General features: G+C 33.0%; 1 protein-coding gene across 2 annotated transcripts; it reads right to left on the bottom strand.

Annotated features, from left to right (window-relative positions):
* Window positions 1–331: 331 nt before the first annotated feature.
* Window positions 332–3,085, bottom strand: LOC114715009 (uncharacterized). 2 transcript variants are annotated; one of them, XM_028899808.1, is made up of 4 exons: window positions 3,032–3,085; window positions 2,034–2,882; window positions 1,774–1,932; window positions 332–822 (listed from the first exon to the last, which is right to left on the bottom strand). In XM_028899808.1, the coding sequence occupies exons 2-4, from the start codon at window positions 2,871–2,873 to the stop codon at window positions 595–597; spliced, it is 1,227 nt and encodes a 408-aa protein (XP_028755641.1). In that variant the 5' UTR covers window positions 2,874–2,882; window positions 3,032–3,085; the 3' UTR covers window positions 332–594. The 2 variants fall into 2 exon arrangements, with proteins under 2 accessions (XP_028755641.1, XP_028755640.1); XM_028899807.1 differs by lacking the exon at window positions 3,032–3,085 and having other exon boundaries at window positions 2,034–2,981.
* Window positions 3,086–14,686: the final 11,601 nt, after the last annotated feature.

Here is a 14,686-nt window from a genome sequence, read left to right as displayed (position 1 = left end):
GTTGTTAGCTAGAGATTAGTGATAGTATAAATAGAGATGTGGATACTATATCATGAAGATATCAATGAAGGTAAATGAAAATTAATCATAAGTAAAAGCTCATTCACCACCATTAAAATGATTCCACAATATGCAATAGTGAAATAATAATTAATTCATTGCATTTCCTCTTCAAAAATCTTGAAAAGTCCACTAATTCTATCAGTTACTAAAAGAAAGTTGTTTTTGGTCATAAAGTTTGGGGGTCATCTCTCCCCCTTAACTCTTCAATAGCATGCATCAAAGAAACCAAACATAAAGGACCAAAAGGGGTGGAAGCTAAGAATACATAATGTAGAATTATACTTGCACATTTATTGTCGGCGCGCACACACACACACATATAAACTACATGGAACAATATAATAAAACTCCTAGTGCTGCAAAATATTGCATTATATTTTAAGATCACATTGCCGTAAAAATTGTCATCAAGACAACTTTTACTTGTATTATTGTCCAATAAACTACTGTAATATTTTTAATCTATAAGCAAGAGATTGGACTCTATATAACTAAAACACTACAAACTGACTATCAGGAATGTCCTGAGGGTTAGTTTGGCAGCTGTTCTGCAACCAAGAGGTAGAAGAGTCCCATAACTCCAGCATGCGGTCGGCTGCTGCTGTAGTTGGACTCCAGAGTTACAGTTTCACCATCCATTATCTTGACGGAACCAGGTTGAGGATAACAAGTGCTCATTCCTACAACGTAGCCTTCTTCATTCCCTGCCTCCTTTCCAGTTCCATAAATTGGTATTGAAGAACATATAACCCTTCCATCCTGAAACCATCTCACTAATTTCAGAAAACAAGCTAGTTGTACTGCCATGACAAAAGGACGCCCTTACCATTTGGTAAAGATCACAACTCACCCATTTCTTGCACATAGTAAATATGAACGCTCAAACACAATAGAGTATCTATTGACATGGGGTTTGTTGTTTTGTCCAGGTGTGTGTGTATTCTAATAGATATAGACTAATTATATTATGTTATTATTATTGTTTTTAATTTGTTGGACTGTAAAGGAACCAACAGCCCGTGGCAATGAGTACTTCTGAGACTAGCGGAGCCCCCTTTGTGCATGGTCATGATTAACAAATGATACAAGTGAACAAGTAAAACCAGAACGATATATCAAATTGTCATTGTGAACTTGATATATGTCAGTCTTAGTGGATTTAGGCAGTGCATTTCACTCGAACTATTTGCCACTCATAAGCATGCACATAGGCTACTCTACTAGTATGTAAATCATTATTGTCATAGGCTATTAAAGAATAATGACCATTCTTATTGTTAATTTTTTGTTGTTATACGTTCAAGATAAGGCAAACTTGAAACATTTTTATTCGAGCAGGGAAGTGAAAAGGATTTTGGTGAAGCTCCCTTTCGTGGATACATTTATAGATGAAGTTAATATAATTGGTCTCATGTTAGTTATTCAGGCTAAGTATGGATGTCTGGTTTGTATAATTAACAAGATTCTTATTACTTAAATCTTTAAATGCATCCATTGACCGACCTTGAGCCTATGTAACAACTAAAATCAACAAGATTGATCGTTATTTTCAAAAAGAATTGAGAAGAGTTACACCAGTTATGTAACAACATACTACTGTGGAAAGCTAATACTTTCTATTTTATCTACATCACTTATAAAACCGGTGTTCAGTTTAACTTGTTTAAAAGGCATTTTTTGCACAAGTCAAAAATAGAAAGCGATTATAACCTGTCCATACAGAGTTGAACAAATTCCTCCAATATGTTGATGAGCCACACCGTAGATGACATAGCCGCCTCTAGGCATTGGGAGGCTTGTCCTCCTAACATCAATGCAGTCACTAACATCCTTCTGGTTTTTGCTGCAGGACTCAACTTGATACTCAACCTGTAATAAAGAAATATACCCAACAATACAAGAAACTATATGTGAATAATTACCACGATTTAGACCGATTGATGAACTTTGTCAACTAAATAATTACTTACCTCGCAATTATGCTTCAAGTCTTTTGAATTTGAACCATTCGATGCTTGTAAAGTATCAGTCACATCAAGTATATAGATCTGAACAGGCACTATTAAATCACTCCAATCAACCCATTTAACTGTATATCTCAAGTAGAGGTTTCTCCTTGGTCCCTCAAAGCCTTCCTTCATCCTGCATTGAGTTTTATCATAGCAGCACAGCAAACCACCTAAATAATCAGGCCTCAAAGGCTGGCCATTTGAGTCCACTGTGATGTTATAGAGATCACACTGGCACTCAATGCACCCCAACCTATCTTCTACACCTCTAGTGTCAATGGCATGCACATTAAGCCACCATTTTTCCTCATACCCATCTGGCATTTCTGCAGGATTACCTACTTCTATCCCAAAAGGTTCTGGAATTTCAGTAGTTGTGCCACGTGTTTCAGAACCAAGGCCAAAATACTGTCCAAGAAGTTCTGGAGGGCATAATCCACTGTTTGCTACCGTCACTTGATCTGAATTGGACTCATTACCAGTGTGTGTCACCCCTTTACGTCGATAGTATCTGACAACAATCCAATGATGGAGATAAGTTTCATAAAGAGGTACAGCATTGCCTTCTTCATCAATCACTTCAGCAGTAAAATCCTTGATTGCAATATGGCCTCTTGGAAAGTCTATATCATAGTAATATCTATTTTCAACTAATCCGGGTCCTATGTCAAACTTGGGGGAAAGGAAAACGCCTTCCTTGATGATATTACTTTCCTTCTTCCATAAACCGTGAGACAGTGATAAGAGCAAGGGTACTGCTGATAAAAATATATAAGCTTGAGAAAGAGATACCAGTTGCATGTTGATTCTCTGCAGCAACATCATATTGGAAATCATTAGATAACAGAGACTAAACAGAACCAGATGTGAAGTGTGCTGCGTGCACTTTATACATATATACGCAGTAGAAATATAATAGAACTTGATGAACTAGCATGCACAAAGAAGGAATAACATACCGCAGGAGAGAAAGGACTAGAATTATGACTGATTCGAATGTGCAAGAAACTAAGAATCTGTAGTTGCAATCACACTACACAATTTATATCCATATATATAGGCACAGCTAGGGCAACTGAAAACTGCAGGTGATAGTGACACGACACTTCTATTTTCAATCACACTTCTACGGCCACCGCGTTGCGTGGTGAACAATTCCACAACGGATATTTATATAATTGGAAATGGCGCTTTTTGGTGCTGTAAGCCATGACACATGAGATCAATCTTGAGGATTGTTGGTGTGAAAAGGGAAGATGAAATCAATGTGATAGAGCCAAATGCTCCTTTGAATAAAATTTAAATTACAGGGTAAACATTGAAGTTAAATAATTTTTACTGGACAAAAAATTATGCGTAGGTCTCATCGGGAAAAAAAAAATGTTAAAGCCTATTTTTTCCCTTCAATTATTTTCTCCATAATAATGACTATCCTAATCAAGCAGTGCAATATTATTTTTAAAATATGATTAAAAAGACAGGCGTTATTTTCACTGTTAGTTTGTGTGAAGAATTATAGAAAATACATTAAAAAATTATTTTCTCCATAATAATGGCGATCCTACATTATCAAGGAGAGCAATATCATCTTTAAAATATAATTAAAAAGGCAATCGTTATTTTTCACCGTTAGTTTGCGAGAAGAATTATGGAAATGCATTAACAAATTATAAATAAATTTAATATCCTATAAAAAATAAATCCCAAGGAAATACTGTTATTTCATAACATGGAAGTAACGTATAAAAAAATAAACTATTTAATTGTTTAGGTACCCAATGTGTACTTGCAATAATAGTTTGAGGGGGGAAATACCCTCTAATTTAACCCAAAAATTTAAAGAAAATAGATTTCTTGAATTTCATTTAATACTAATAAATACTAAGAGATTTAGTATTTACAAGTTTAACTTGCAAATGATGCAATTTGACTTCATTAATCTGTAAGTTTAACTTGCAAATAAGGGATCAATTTGCAAATATTAAAATTATAAAATTCATGAGACATAGTTGTATTTAATTTTCGTAAAACGCACATATTTTCCATTTCTGACCAGAATTATGACAATAAAAAATCATTATCATTTCTTGTGTTTGGTCTTTCTGCTCATTTCTTAAGCATGAAGTTTCCCAAGTGAATCAAGTAATAAGCACTATAATATCTTAATTTTGACTGCTATGATGAGGACGAATGTGTTTTATTTTCGATGAGTAAGGTCAATATTCAACATTTGAAATAGTTAATTATCATTGTATTAAAAAGCCACCTAAGAAGCTGATTAAGAAAAGTGCCACCCTTGAGCTAATGAAGATGGTAGACGTTAAGAGGAACAGTTAAAATATTATTTGTGTCTGTCTATCTACTCATCACTTGGGCATGAAGATTATCTAGTTAATTAAGTACTGTAAAATATTAAATTTGACTCAATCGGGATATAATTTATAATATGTAATTTTATGTTTAAGTCTTAAATGGCAGCGTTTATATATTAATATCGTATACAAAATTCATGTAATTTATAATAAAACTGTTAGAAGATGACTACTGTAGCTTTTTATTAATGAAAAGTAGACAACAACATTATTTTCTTTTATAAAAGACAAAATGATTTATAATAAAAAAGATGAGTTAGCGTACAGAGTAAGAAACAGGATAAAGACGTTGTCTACACAAGGAAAAGAGCAATTTCTATGACAGGTCCTAAAATAAACAAAGGAGAAATTTTGCTTCACATGAAATATATCTTGTCATAGAATTTTTCAACGAGAGTAGCCACCAACATTATTTATTCGCAATTGAACATTCAAAGTGATAATGACTCAAATATTCTTTGACTAAGGAACACAATCAAAGAGAGAAATATTGTGAAGCTAAATGTTGTGTTGACTTTATGTCTCGTTTCATCCTTTCGGGACCACATCGGGGCCCATTTGGCATGATTGAGTTGTTTTAGATGGAAATAGAAATAGAAAGGGAGATAGAAATGAAAACGAAAGTAGACATGAGGTTTAAAAGTTTGTTTGGTATGTTTATGCAGAATCATGATATATTTTTATTTGATATATGTATTTATATTATTATGGTTAAAGTGTATCTAGTACCCCGAAGTATTTTCTCGGGTGCATCCAGTGCTCTAAAATATTTTGTTATACATCCAGTACCCTGAAATATTTTTTTAAGTGCACTTAGCATCATGAAATATTTTTTTGTGTATCCAGCACCTTAAAATATTTTTTTCGATACATCCAACATCCAAAAATATTTTTTGGTACATCCAGCACTAAGGCATAAAAAGAATTTCAGGGTGCTGGATACACTTGAAAAATACTTCAGGATGCTAGTGTACTACAAAATGCTTTAGGGTGCTGAACACATTCGAGAAAATACTTCGGGGTATTGTACGTATCTTAACCCAATTATATTAGTAATTTTCCAAAATTGTCTTGAGACAAATTTTAAAAAAAAATAGCCTCTTTGCATTCCTCTTCTTCGAAACTTCTAGCCACCTACTACATATCGGTTACTCATGCCCATGCCTCTAGCACTAAGAGTCCATTTAATCTTGGGATGCCAAAAACACAACAATAAGAAAAAGATCAAAGAGAAAGAAGAAAATGGAAATAGAAAAAGAAAAGAGTGTGAACAAAACCTTCCTTTGGTTGTTAGAGGAAAAACAAGACTAGTGCTTAAGGAATGCTTTGGATTGCTATTCTTGGCATCAAAATTTTCATCCCCTTCGTGCGCTGTACAAGTTCTTTTCATTCAAATCTATTTCATTTGGCCTTTTCCAACATTACACCATTTGAAAGTCCCCTTGATTCATGAATTTTCGCACATTTGTGGTCGAAGAATGAGAAATTTTACAAGATCATGGTAGAGTCTAGTTTAAGTGGATTAGAGTGAAATATGTTAACATTAATGTTTTGATGATGAAAAATTATTAAGAAAAGTCAAAAGTACGTAATGGTTTCAAAATTTATTTGTTAAAATGTTTTACAGGCTGTTATTCAAAGTAGTATTAAAAAAAATGTGGTTCTGGCTTGTTGAGTCTAGTTATTCAAGTAATCAACTGAGTGTTTTCAAAACCTAACTTATTCAGGTCATTTTTCTTCATTTATTCGAGTAAATTATCTTTCAGAAACTCATGCTCTTTCTTTAAGTCAAAAGCAAGCTTATTTAACGAGGTATCCGAGTAATTTTAAAAAGGTTCTATTAAATGATTTTATTGAGACACGTATTCAACTAGCTAAGCCTTTTATTAGAGACATAACACCCCTCACATTTGTAATTTTGAGTTTTAAGTGTTCAAACATTATTACAAAAATATAAATACTTGACGGTTGTTTTATGCCATACTTAACGGTTTATAATCGTCAATATGGAGGCGTCAAATATTTGCCTAGCTAATATTTGATGCTTTATTGATCAAACCCATTTGTTTTATATTAATTCATAACATTTTCAGGGTTTTTATTATAGATTTTAGCTCTTTTTGATAATAATTGTGTTTAATTGTGATTAAGAGTCCTTGCTTTGAGTTAGTGTCTTTTTTAGCATAAATTGTCATAATTAGTTATTAATTGTATTCAATTGATTTCTAGAACAATTAATGCTCCCAATTATTTCTTGTCATTGCAGGACAATCAAGAATCAGAGCTAAGATTGAGGACCAAAGGATTACATAACACAAGATCAAGAGCAACACAACTTTCTACTTCGCCGCGGTGAAGAGAATGATTCGCCGTGACGCAACATGAAGCTTTCACTAGTGACATCTCAAGCAAAGTTCGCTACGGCCAAGAATTGGTTTTGCCACAGTGAGATCACAAACTGAAGTGAATCACCTCTTGGGCATGCTTTCGCCACGATGAAATCGTCATATCAGCAAACCCAAATCCGGATCAGAATGTGAAAATAGAGCCTCTAATGATAAGATCCAACCCATTCCACCACTTTACCTTAGGGGAAACCCTATTTTCGGGGAGATACTCCATCATACAGCATCCATCCCACCTCAAACCTCCACACCTTCTTCCATCTCATTCCATTTTCCTCCACTCTTAGTTGCTATGGTCAGAGAATCCACTTTGGTTGAGGTTGTCTGCAAGGCTATGGTGAGCTAGGGTGCTTCAACTCTTGAAGATGGGGGATTTGTATGAGTTATAGGCTTCAAAGGGGATTCCAGTTCCAATATGTAGCTTTTAGCTATGTTTTTATGGTTTTTTAGGTCTAGGGATTGTAATTCTTAGTTGACCATTTGGATTGCTGCTGTAATCATTGTTTAATGATTTATATATGTAGTTTGGATTGATTAATATTGAATTTGTGCTTCAATATATGTGGTTGTATATATGTTCCCTTGTAATCGTTTTAATTCTCTCTTATCTTGCATGGCTGTGTCTTGATATGGAGCTGATTTTGGGTTATATTAGACTAATTGCATTAATCATTCTCATTCTACACATTAGGAGAGCTTAGCAATGTTTTCATTAATGAAGTTCATTGATTTAAACATTGGACTCAATGAGTCATTGAGGATGTTATTAAGAAAACCTAATAAGTTTATGAAACTTCCAATATCTTAAATAAACTGTGATTGCCATTAAAACCATTTTCAAGAGATTTCCTATCATCCATTTCCATTCTATCATCACTTTTATCCACAATGCCAAAAATATAGCAGCTTAGGTTTATTTTCATTGCATTTAGTTTAGTCATCATTCATTCAAATCTTTAAAACCCAAACCCCTTTCATTGCATTGCATGACATTTAGTCTAGCTTAGGTTACCAATAAAGGCTCCCAAAAGTGAACACGACCCATATTGTACTTCTATACTGCATCTCTTGGATCTAGTTATAAATTTCTTATATTTGACTTCAAGGCGTAGTGAGACGGTCAAATCATCTATAACTGTCAAATATCTGACATAATACTTGATGGTTTTTAGTTAAAAACCATCAAGTATTATGCCAAATACTTGACGTTTATTATTAATAACCTTTCAAGTATGTGTAAGATATACTCAACGGTTATTTATATAACCATCAAGTATTCGTCTAAATACTTGACGATTATTAATCAAAACTGTCAATTGTATTTTTAACATACTTGACGGTTTTTATCAATAACCGTCAAGTATGTTTAAAATATACTTGACGGTTATTATCTATAACCGTCAAATATTATGTATATTTGATGACTATTAAATATAACCGTAAAATATATCTCGAATACTTGACGCTTATATCAAATAACCGTCAAGTATTGTAGACCTTTTTTTAAAAAAAAAATAAGATGGCTTCTTTTCAGCAGCCCCCCTGCATTTTGAATACAAAAGGCAGCAACAAAGCAAAGAACATATATATATATATATATTAATCTAGTCAGCAAATTAGAAATAGAAATTGATATTATATTTAAAGACACCAAAAGTCGTACGTACTATACAAAAGGAAACTTGAACAAAAGAAAGCAAAGCAAAATTTTCAAGTAATAAACTAAAAACAAAATTGGCTATTTACAAAAACCATAACAAAATTGTCCAAATACCAAAACCAAAAGCACTATTGAACCGTGAGAAATATATATTAAAAAAAAGAAAAATACCAATCTTTTTGTCTATCTATTCTGTGCCCATTGACAGTACAATACCATTTCCAATTCTTCCACAATTTCTTCTATCCAACTGGATGAATATTGCATGCAATATGTATCCACAAAGTACTATATGCAAAAAAAAAAAAAAAGAAATTGATGACGTTAGGTATAAATATGTCACATCCCGCCAATTTTATCCTTGAGAATGTAAATAATAAATTAGACAGAAGATCAAGTAGTAAAGTAGACTTAGAGGTGAAATAACTTTTGAGTTGTGATCTGACTCTTGTCTAAACTGATATTTTTGAAATTATTGGTCCAGGAAGAGCAAAATGGGAAAATTTGAGAAAAATTTCAGAAAATTCCAAAAAATGGTTAAAAGGTAAATTGAAGGTTTTGGAACCTTATTTGAGGCCTTGGAGGTGAAAATGATATGAAAATAATTTATTACAAAATTTTCTGTAAATAGAAATTTTTGGGGAAAAACAATAGAAAATTAGCTCAAAACAATTATTTTCAATATGTAGAGGCCTCAATAATTTTAGGCCAATTATTTTAAATATTTTTAGGCCTTGGAAGTGAAAGGATTAATTTTAGAATATTTATTATAAAATTTTTGGTAAAGCCTAATTTTGGAGAAAATTCAAAATAAATAGTTAGAGGTTGAGATAAATTACATAAAAATTTAGGGGATCTTCTTATATTAAAATGTGATTTTTCATAGATATAAATGAATTTTTGGAGGTCCAAAAATATTATTAGAAATTAGATAGGAATTTAAGCTGATACGACAAAATCGGGTAAAAAATGTTTGAAGTTACTGGGTAATATTCCTTCCTTCTTTCTCTAGCCCATTAGGCATGATTTTGCTCCAAGAATGACCAAAAAATTCGTGGCCTAAGTAGTCCACATGATTAAGGCATAAATTAATAAAAATAAGCACATGGTTTTATCTTAAACATAATTACCTTGGGACACTTGGAACAAGGGGGAGGCCAAAACATTACCTATAAATACCTTTTCCCATGCCTTTAGTTTTAGACATTTTGGCACTTTAAGGAGGGAAGGTTTTGCTACAGAAAAATTGAGTTTGGAGAGCCAAGAACACGCAGGAATAAGCCACGAATTATCAAGCAAGAATCAAGGATTACTCAAGGTATGTTAAAGCTTTTATTTGACTATGTTTCTAGTTAGTCTCAAGTAAAGTTTGGTGACAACAATCCTAAGGTACATGTTGTCCAATTTTTGAATTGATGAGGAATGATTAAGGGAGGATAGAAACCTTGATTTTGGGCTTGGATTGGCTTGCTTGGTTGATGTTTTGATTGATTTTTGGAAGAAAATCTAAGTTCCCTAATTAGAGCACACTTATTCAGCTAGGCTTGGTTAAAGGGGTTAGAGATTGTTTCGATTTAATTTGATAATTTCAGTGAGTTTAAAATGTGATTTTGTGTGGGAGTATATGAAGAAAAAGTGTTTAAAAGTATTGGAATGAAAAAAGAAATCCTAACCCTAATAGGTATATTATTTGGCCAAGCTCAATGCTATATGGCGGAGTTTGAGTTTGATAAAACCAAGTTGATATTTGAATTCTACATGAAAAATTGTCTAGGAATGACTCTTAAGACTTGTTAAAACAAAGATGGAAATTTAAGTCAAAAAGTCAACGAAAAAGAGGGTTATAGAGTTATCTTGATACCTAATGGTATTTCATGTGTTAGTGCTAATAATATGGCATATATTTATGCAAGAATCGATAGGCATTGAGGAAGAGAACAAGAAGGAACAAAGAGACTGAAGACTTGAATAGTTAAAGAGGTAGCAATGAACTTGTAATTTGATTGCTAACTTGCTTTGCTTGCTTGCTGTGTTACTTGATTTTTCTATGCCATGATATGGTTGAGCTAGGTAGAGGATAATGTGTTTACTCCATACATAATTTTCCTTGACTTTATATAATGTTGAGTGATTGAATGGTATGTTTACTTGCTCCCTTTCCATGGCATATGAGCATGAAAGTACGCATGATATTTAGTTAGTGACATATTGCATTCTTGCATTGCATGTTTAGCATGAATATTATAGTTCTTACTATTGGGATTTCCTTGAAATATCACTCTTTCCATGTGAAATTAATCAACTATCTACGAGGTGGAACTCCTAAGGAGAAGGGTAAGGAGATCATGATAGGTTAAAGATGATAATGCTTATGATGTTTATGATTTTATGTGAACCTTGTTATGTAAATTTGTAATAATTATATTTGAAATTTGGATATCTGTAATGCTGGCTTTGGTGGCTGTAATAGACTAGAATTGTGATGCTTGAACATGTGAGTTGTTAATGCAATAATCGCATGGAGTTAAAGGAAGAGAAAAACCAAAGAAAAGCATGAAAAAGGGATAAAATGACCTAAAAGTGCCTCAATTTCATGTTAATGTGGTTCTGGTCAAATGATTGAGTTTTGGGTTGAAATATAGATCATATTTTTAGGTTTAAAACAAGTAGTCATTCATCAAAATTGGAGTTTTGTACGGAAAGTTATGCCTATCTAAAGTTAGTCATAAATTCTGAAAAATTAAAAATTTATCAAATAAACAGTGCTACTTTATGTTAATTTTGGGACTAACTGATAAGGGCTTAATACTAGAGAGTATTTTTCTTCTAAAGATCATGCTAAGAGCTTTAAATAGAACTTAGAATCACATTATTTTGATTTTTTTATAATTAGTTATGATTTTTCAAAATTTGACCCTGGTTTAAGATTACATGAATAGTAACTCGAATTTAATGAATTTTAAATTTTGAATTTTTCTAACTAAAGGCCATAAAAAGTGATTCCAAATGGTTCTATTTGAGAGATTATATGGTCTAAAAGGAAGGTGTGGCATTTTTGGTATCAGAACAAAGGTTTTGGACTATTAGTTGATGACTAATTGTTGTGTTAGAACTGTATTGCATTGTATTATATTGGTTTGTTTAGTTTGCTGCGTTATGAGAAAAGTGCAAGAACTAGACAGTATGGCATGTTGTGAAAGTGATCACACATAGGAGATTGTTAACTAGAGGATGCCTGGGGAGCCATGCCCAGATTAGTGTCATCACTTGGTAGTAGATCCTGATGACCCTACTACTCCACTAAGATATTACTAGTTACTTAGTGAAATTGAGGATATTCATTCTAAATTGGGTTCTAATCAGATTATAGAGTTACAGGAGAATAAACACATAGCCAGCATCAAGCAAACGACCAACATCCAGACCATGGAACAATGACGATGAGGTAAGCCCTAAAAGAATATTTCCACCAAAGAAGAGGTTGCTATCAATGTCTAGGGAATTCAATACAATAGAAGACCTAAATGAGGAGTTTATGTTTTTGGGTAGACATATTAAGAGAAATAAGAATCAGTATGTTATAGTCTATCTTGATTTCATCTATCAGGTTAGCTATTATACACAGCAATCAATAGGGAAGGACAGACCCTAGACACTGACGTGTGGGGCGGAGTATTGTTAGCTACCCTCCTGAACACATGGATCTGGTACAATGCTATACTAATGATTTGTGATAGTATGGACGGATACACTTTTGAGCAGATGCTGGATGTTTTAGAGAATTTTGTTATTTCTACTTTTCCTTTTCCTAGTTAATTCTAGATAACTGTTTGTATATGTGACTTTTGAAATGACTGGTGGGGACTGGTTGAACTATGCTATTGTTATATATGTAAATATAAACGTTATATATAAAATGTTAAGGGTTATATAACAACATTATTCCTTTTATAGTTAAGAAGAAACAAGTATGGTAAGGACAAGACGTAATGCATGTCACATCCTAAAAGTACCGAAATTAGCCTAAAATGGGTAGGCTACTAGACTCTTTTCGGCAGAAGTCCCAGAGATTCCCTGGAAGGACAGAGGGATTCCCAGGAACTAATCGCAAAGGAAAAGTTTTCTAGGATTGAGAGAGAAAAAAGTTAGAGACTCAGATGAAGTCTCGAGGCCCAAGAATAAGAAATAAAAATGAGTATAGGCCAAAGGTTATGTTGGAGGCCTCAATAAGGTGAATTATGAGGTTAAGCCAAACCAAGGATAAAATCGTAATTTTGCAAAGTTTTGGACTGGTAAGGGCAAAAATGGAAATTATGCCTAAAAATCCCAGAAAAATCCCAAAAAATGAAAAATGGTATGTTAAGGCCTAAATACTTTAGAAAAATTCCAGAAAAATAGGAATAAGGTTTATAGGCCCACATGAGGCTAAAAATGATGAAAATACCCTTAGAAGGATTTTGTGGAATTCCCAGGGTTTTGACTGATTTTGAACATTTTTTAAAATGAATTATTCAAAGTATAGGGAGGCCTTAGATAATTGGACCAAAATGGGAGAAAATACTTGAGGAATTATCACGGATTTTAAAAAAAATTCTATCCCCAGAAAGCGAAGAGGTTGGCTTTAATAGAATTGAAAGCCTATTTATACACTATCTGGGAAAAGTCAAAGTCAACTGTCTAGAAGTTGGCTCTTAAGAAAAATTAGAGAATTTGCCTTGATGAATAAATAATATTGGTACCCGAAGACAGATTCTCAGAGTTATGGACCTGTAGAAAGAACTTGGTCAAGTTTACTTCGAAATAAATATTATCAATTATTTTATTTTAATGAAAGAATAAGGGAAGAACATCACTTCCTCTTTAGGCATGTTATGTAATGTCATGTGGATTTATTTGAGGTGAGAAAATGGTACCAGAACATGTTCCAGTAGTCTTAAGTAAGTCAGGACCCAAAAAAGTACCTAATACGGTGCAGAATGACAAGATAGGTGGAGAAATGCCTAAAGGATATATTTTCCATGAATTTTATATTAATTTCCTCCATATTTTAATGTCAAAATGATGGAGGGATATCGAAGAGACAAGTGTATGGTTAGATAGAAGAGACACATGTACGGTTGGATGCAAGACATGTGTACTATAGGATGTAAGACACATATACGGTGGGATTAAAGGTATGTGGCTTGATGATGTAAGCATAATAATGTCATGAGGACACTTGTCACGACAAGACAAAGGAAAAAATGGATGGTCAAGATTTAATCTTGCAATTTTAAGATCAATGGCTAGGATTTGTTCTTAAACTCTATAAATACCCCCTCTCCTCCCTTCCATTTCATCCAAGCTCAAGGAAACCATAGGAAAACTCTTACAAAATAAATTCTCGAGAGAGAAAGAAGTAGGAGAGAGAAAAGCCAAGTGATCCTATGCAAGATCAAGCTCTAAAACAAGGTTTGTTCATGGTTTTGATATAGTTTTCACTACTCTTATTGTTGTTGAGCTTGGTTATAGATTTTAATGGTTTTTGGGAGCTTGAAACCCTAAGGGGGGCATGCTGCATGAAATTCTTAAGAATAGCAAAAGATGAAATTAATGTTAGAATAATGTTTAAAGGCTTGAAAGGAATAAGAATCAAGTGGTTTTATGTTGAAATTAGTTAAATTTCATGACTATGTAACTTGAGTAATATTTTGGTCAAGGCTAGCTCATGAGGAAAGAGTTTGACTTTGATTATTTTAAGCTTGGAAATGGATTCTATATGCAAAATTGTGTGGGAATAGCATGTGGAATTAATTTTAGAAAGGTTGAAAATCAAGCTCAAAAGTTAGAAGCTAATCTTGCTCAAAGAAAACAATGTATTGATGTTGTTGATTACTATGGCTCTAATAAATGAATGAAAATGATGTGTTGGTGTATTTAAGGCCATGAGACATCAAGAAAAATGAATGGAAAAGGTTGAGCAAGCAACCTTAATGGTTGGAAGTGAAAAGGAGCAAGAAAAAAGCTTTAAGGATACAAGGTAGTGAACTTACCTTTCTTGTATGCTTGATGTGAATGTTTATGTGTTGATGTGCATTATGTGATTGGATAATGTTATGAGATAGTGATGCTAGCACAATGCTTTATTTCAATGATGTTTTCTATGGCCATGCATGTTAGTATGAAATATTGAGTATG

This window comes from Neltuma alba, unplaced genomic scaffold, assembly GCF_004799145.2.
Source record: "Neltuma alba isolate B1F8T4 unplaced genomic scaffold, ASM479914v2 tig00011565_pilon, whole genome shotgun sequence".
Classification (NCBI taxonomy): Eukaryota; Viridiplantae; Streptophyta; class Magnoliopsida; order Fabales; family Fabaceae; genus Neltuma; species Neltuma alba.
The sequence above is the reverse complement of the archived record's forward strand: the minus strand, read 5'-3'. Positions and strand labels throughout refer to the sequence as shown.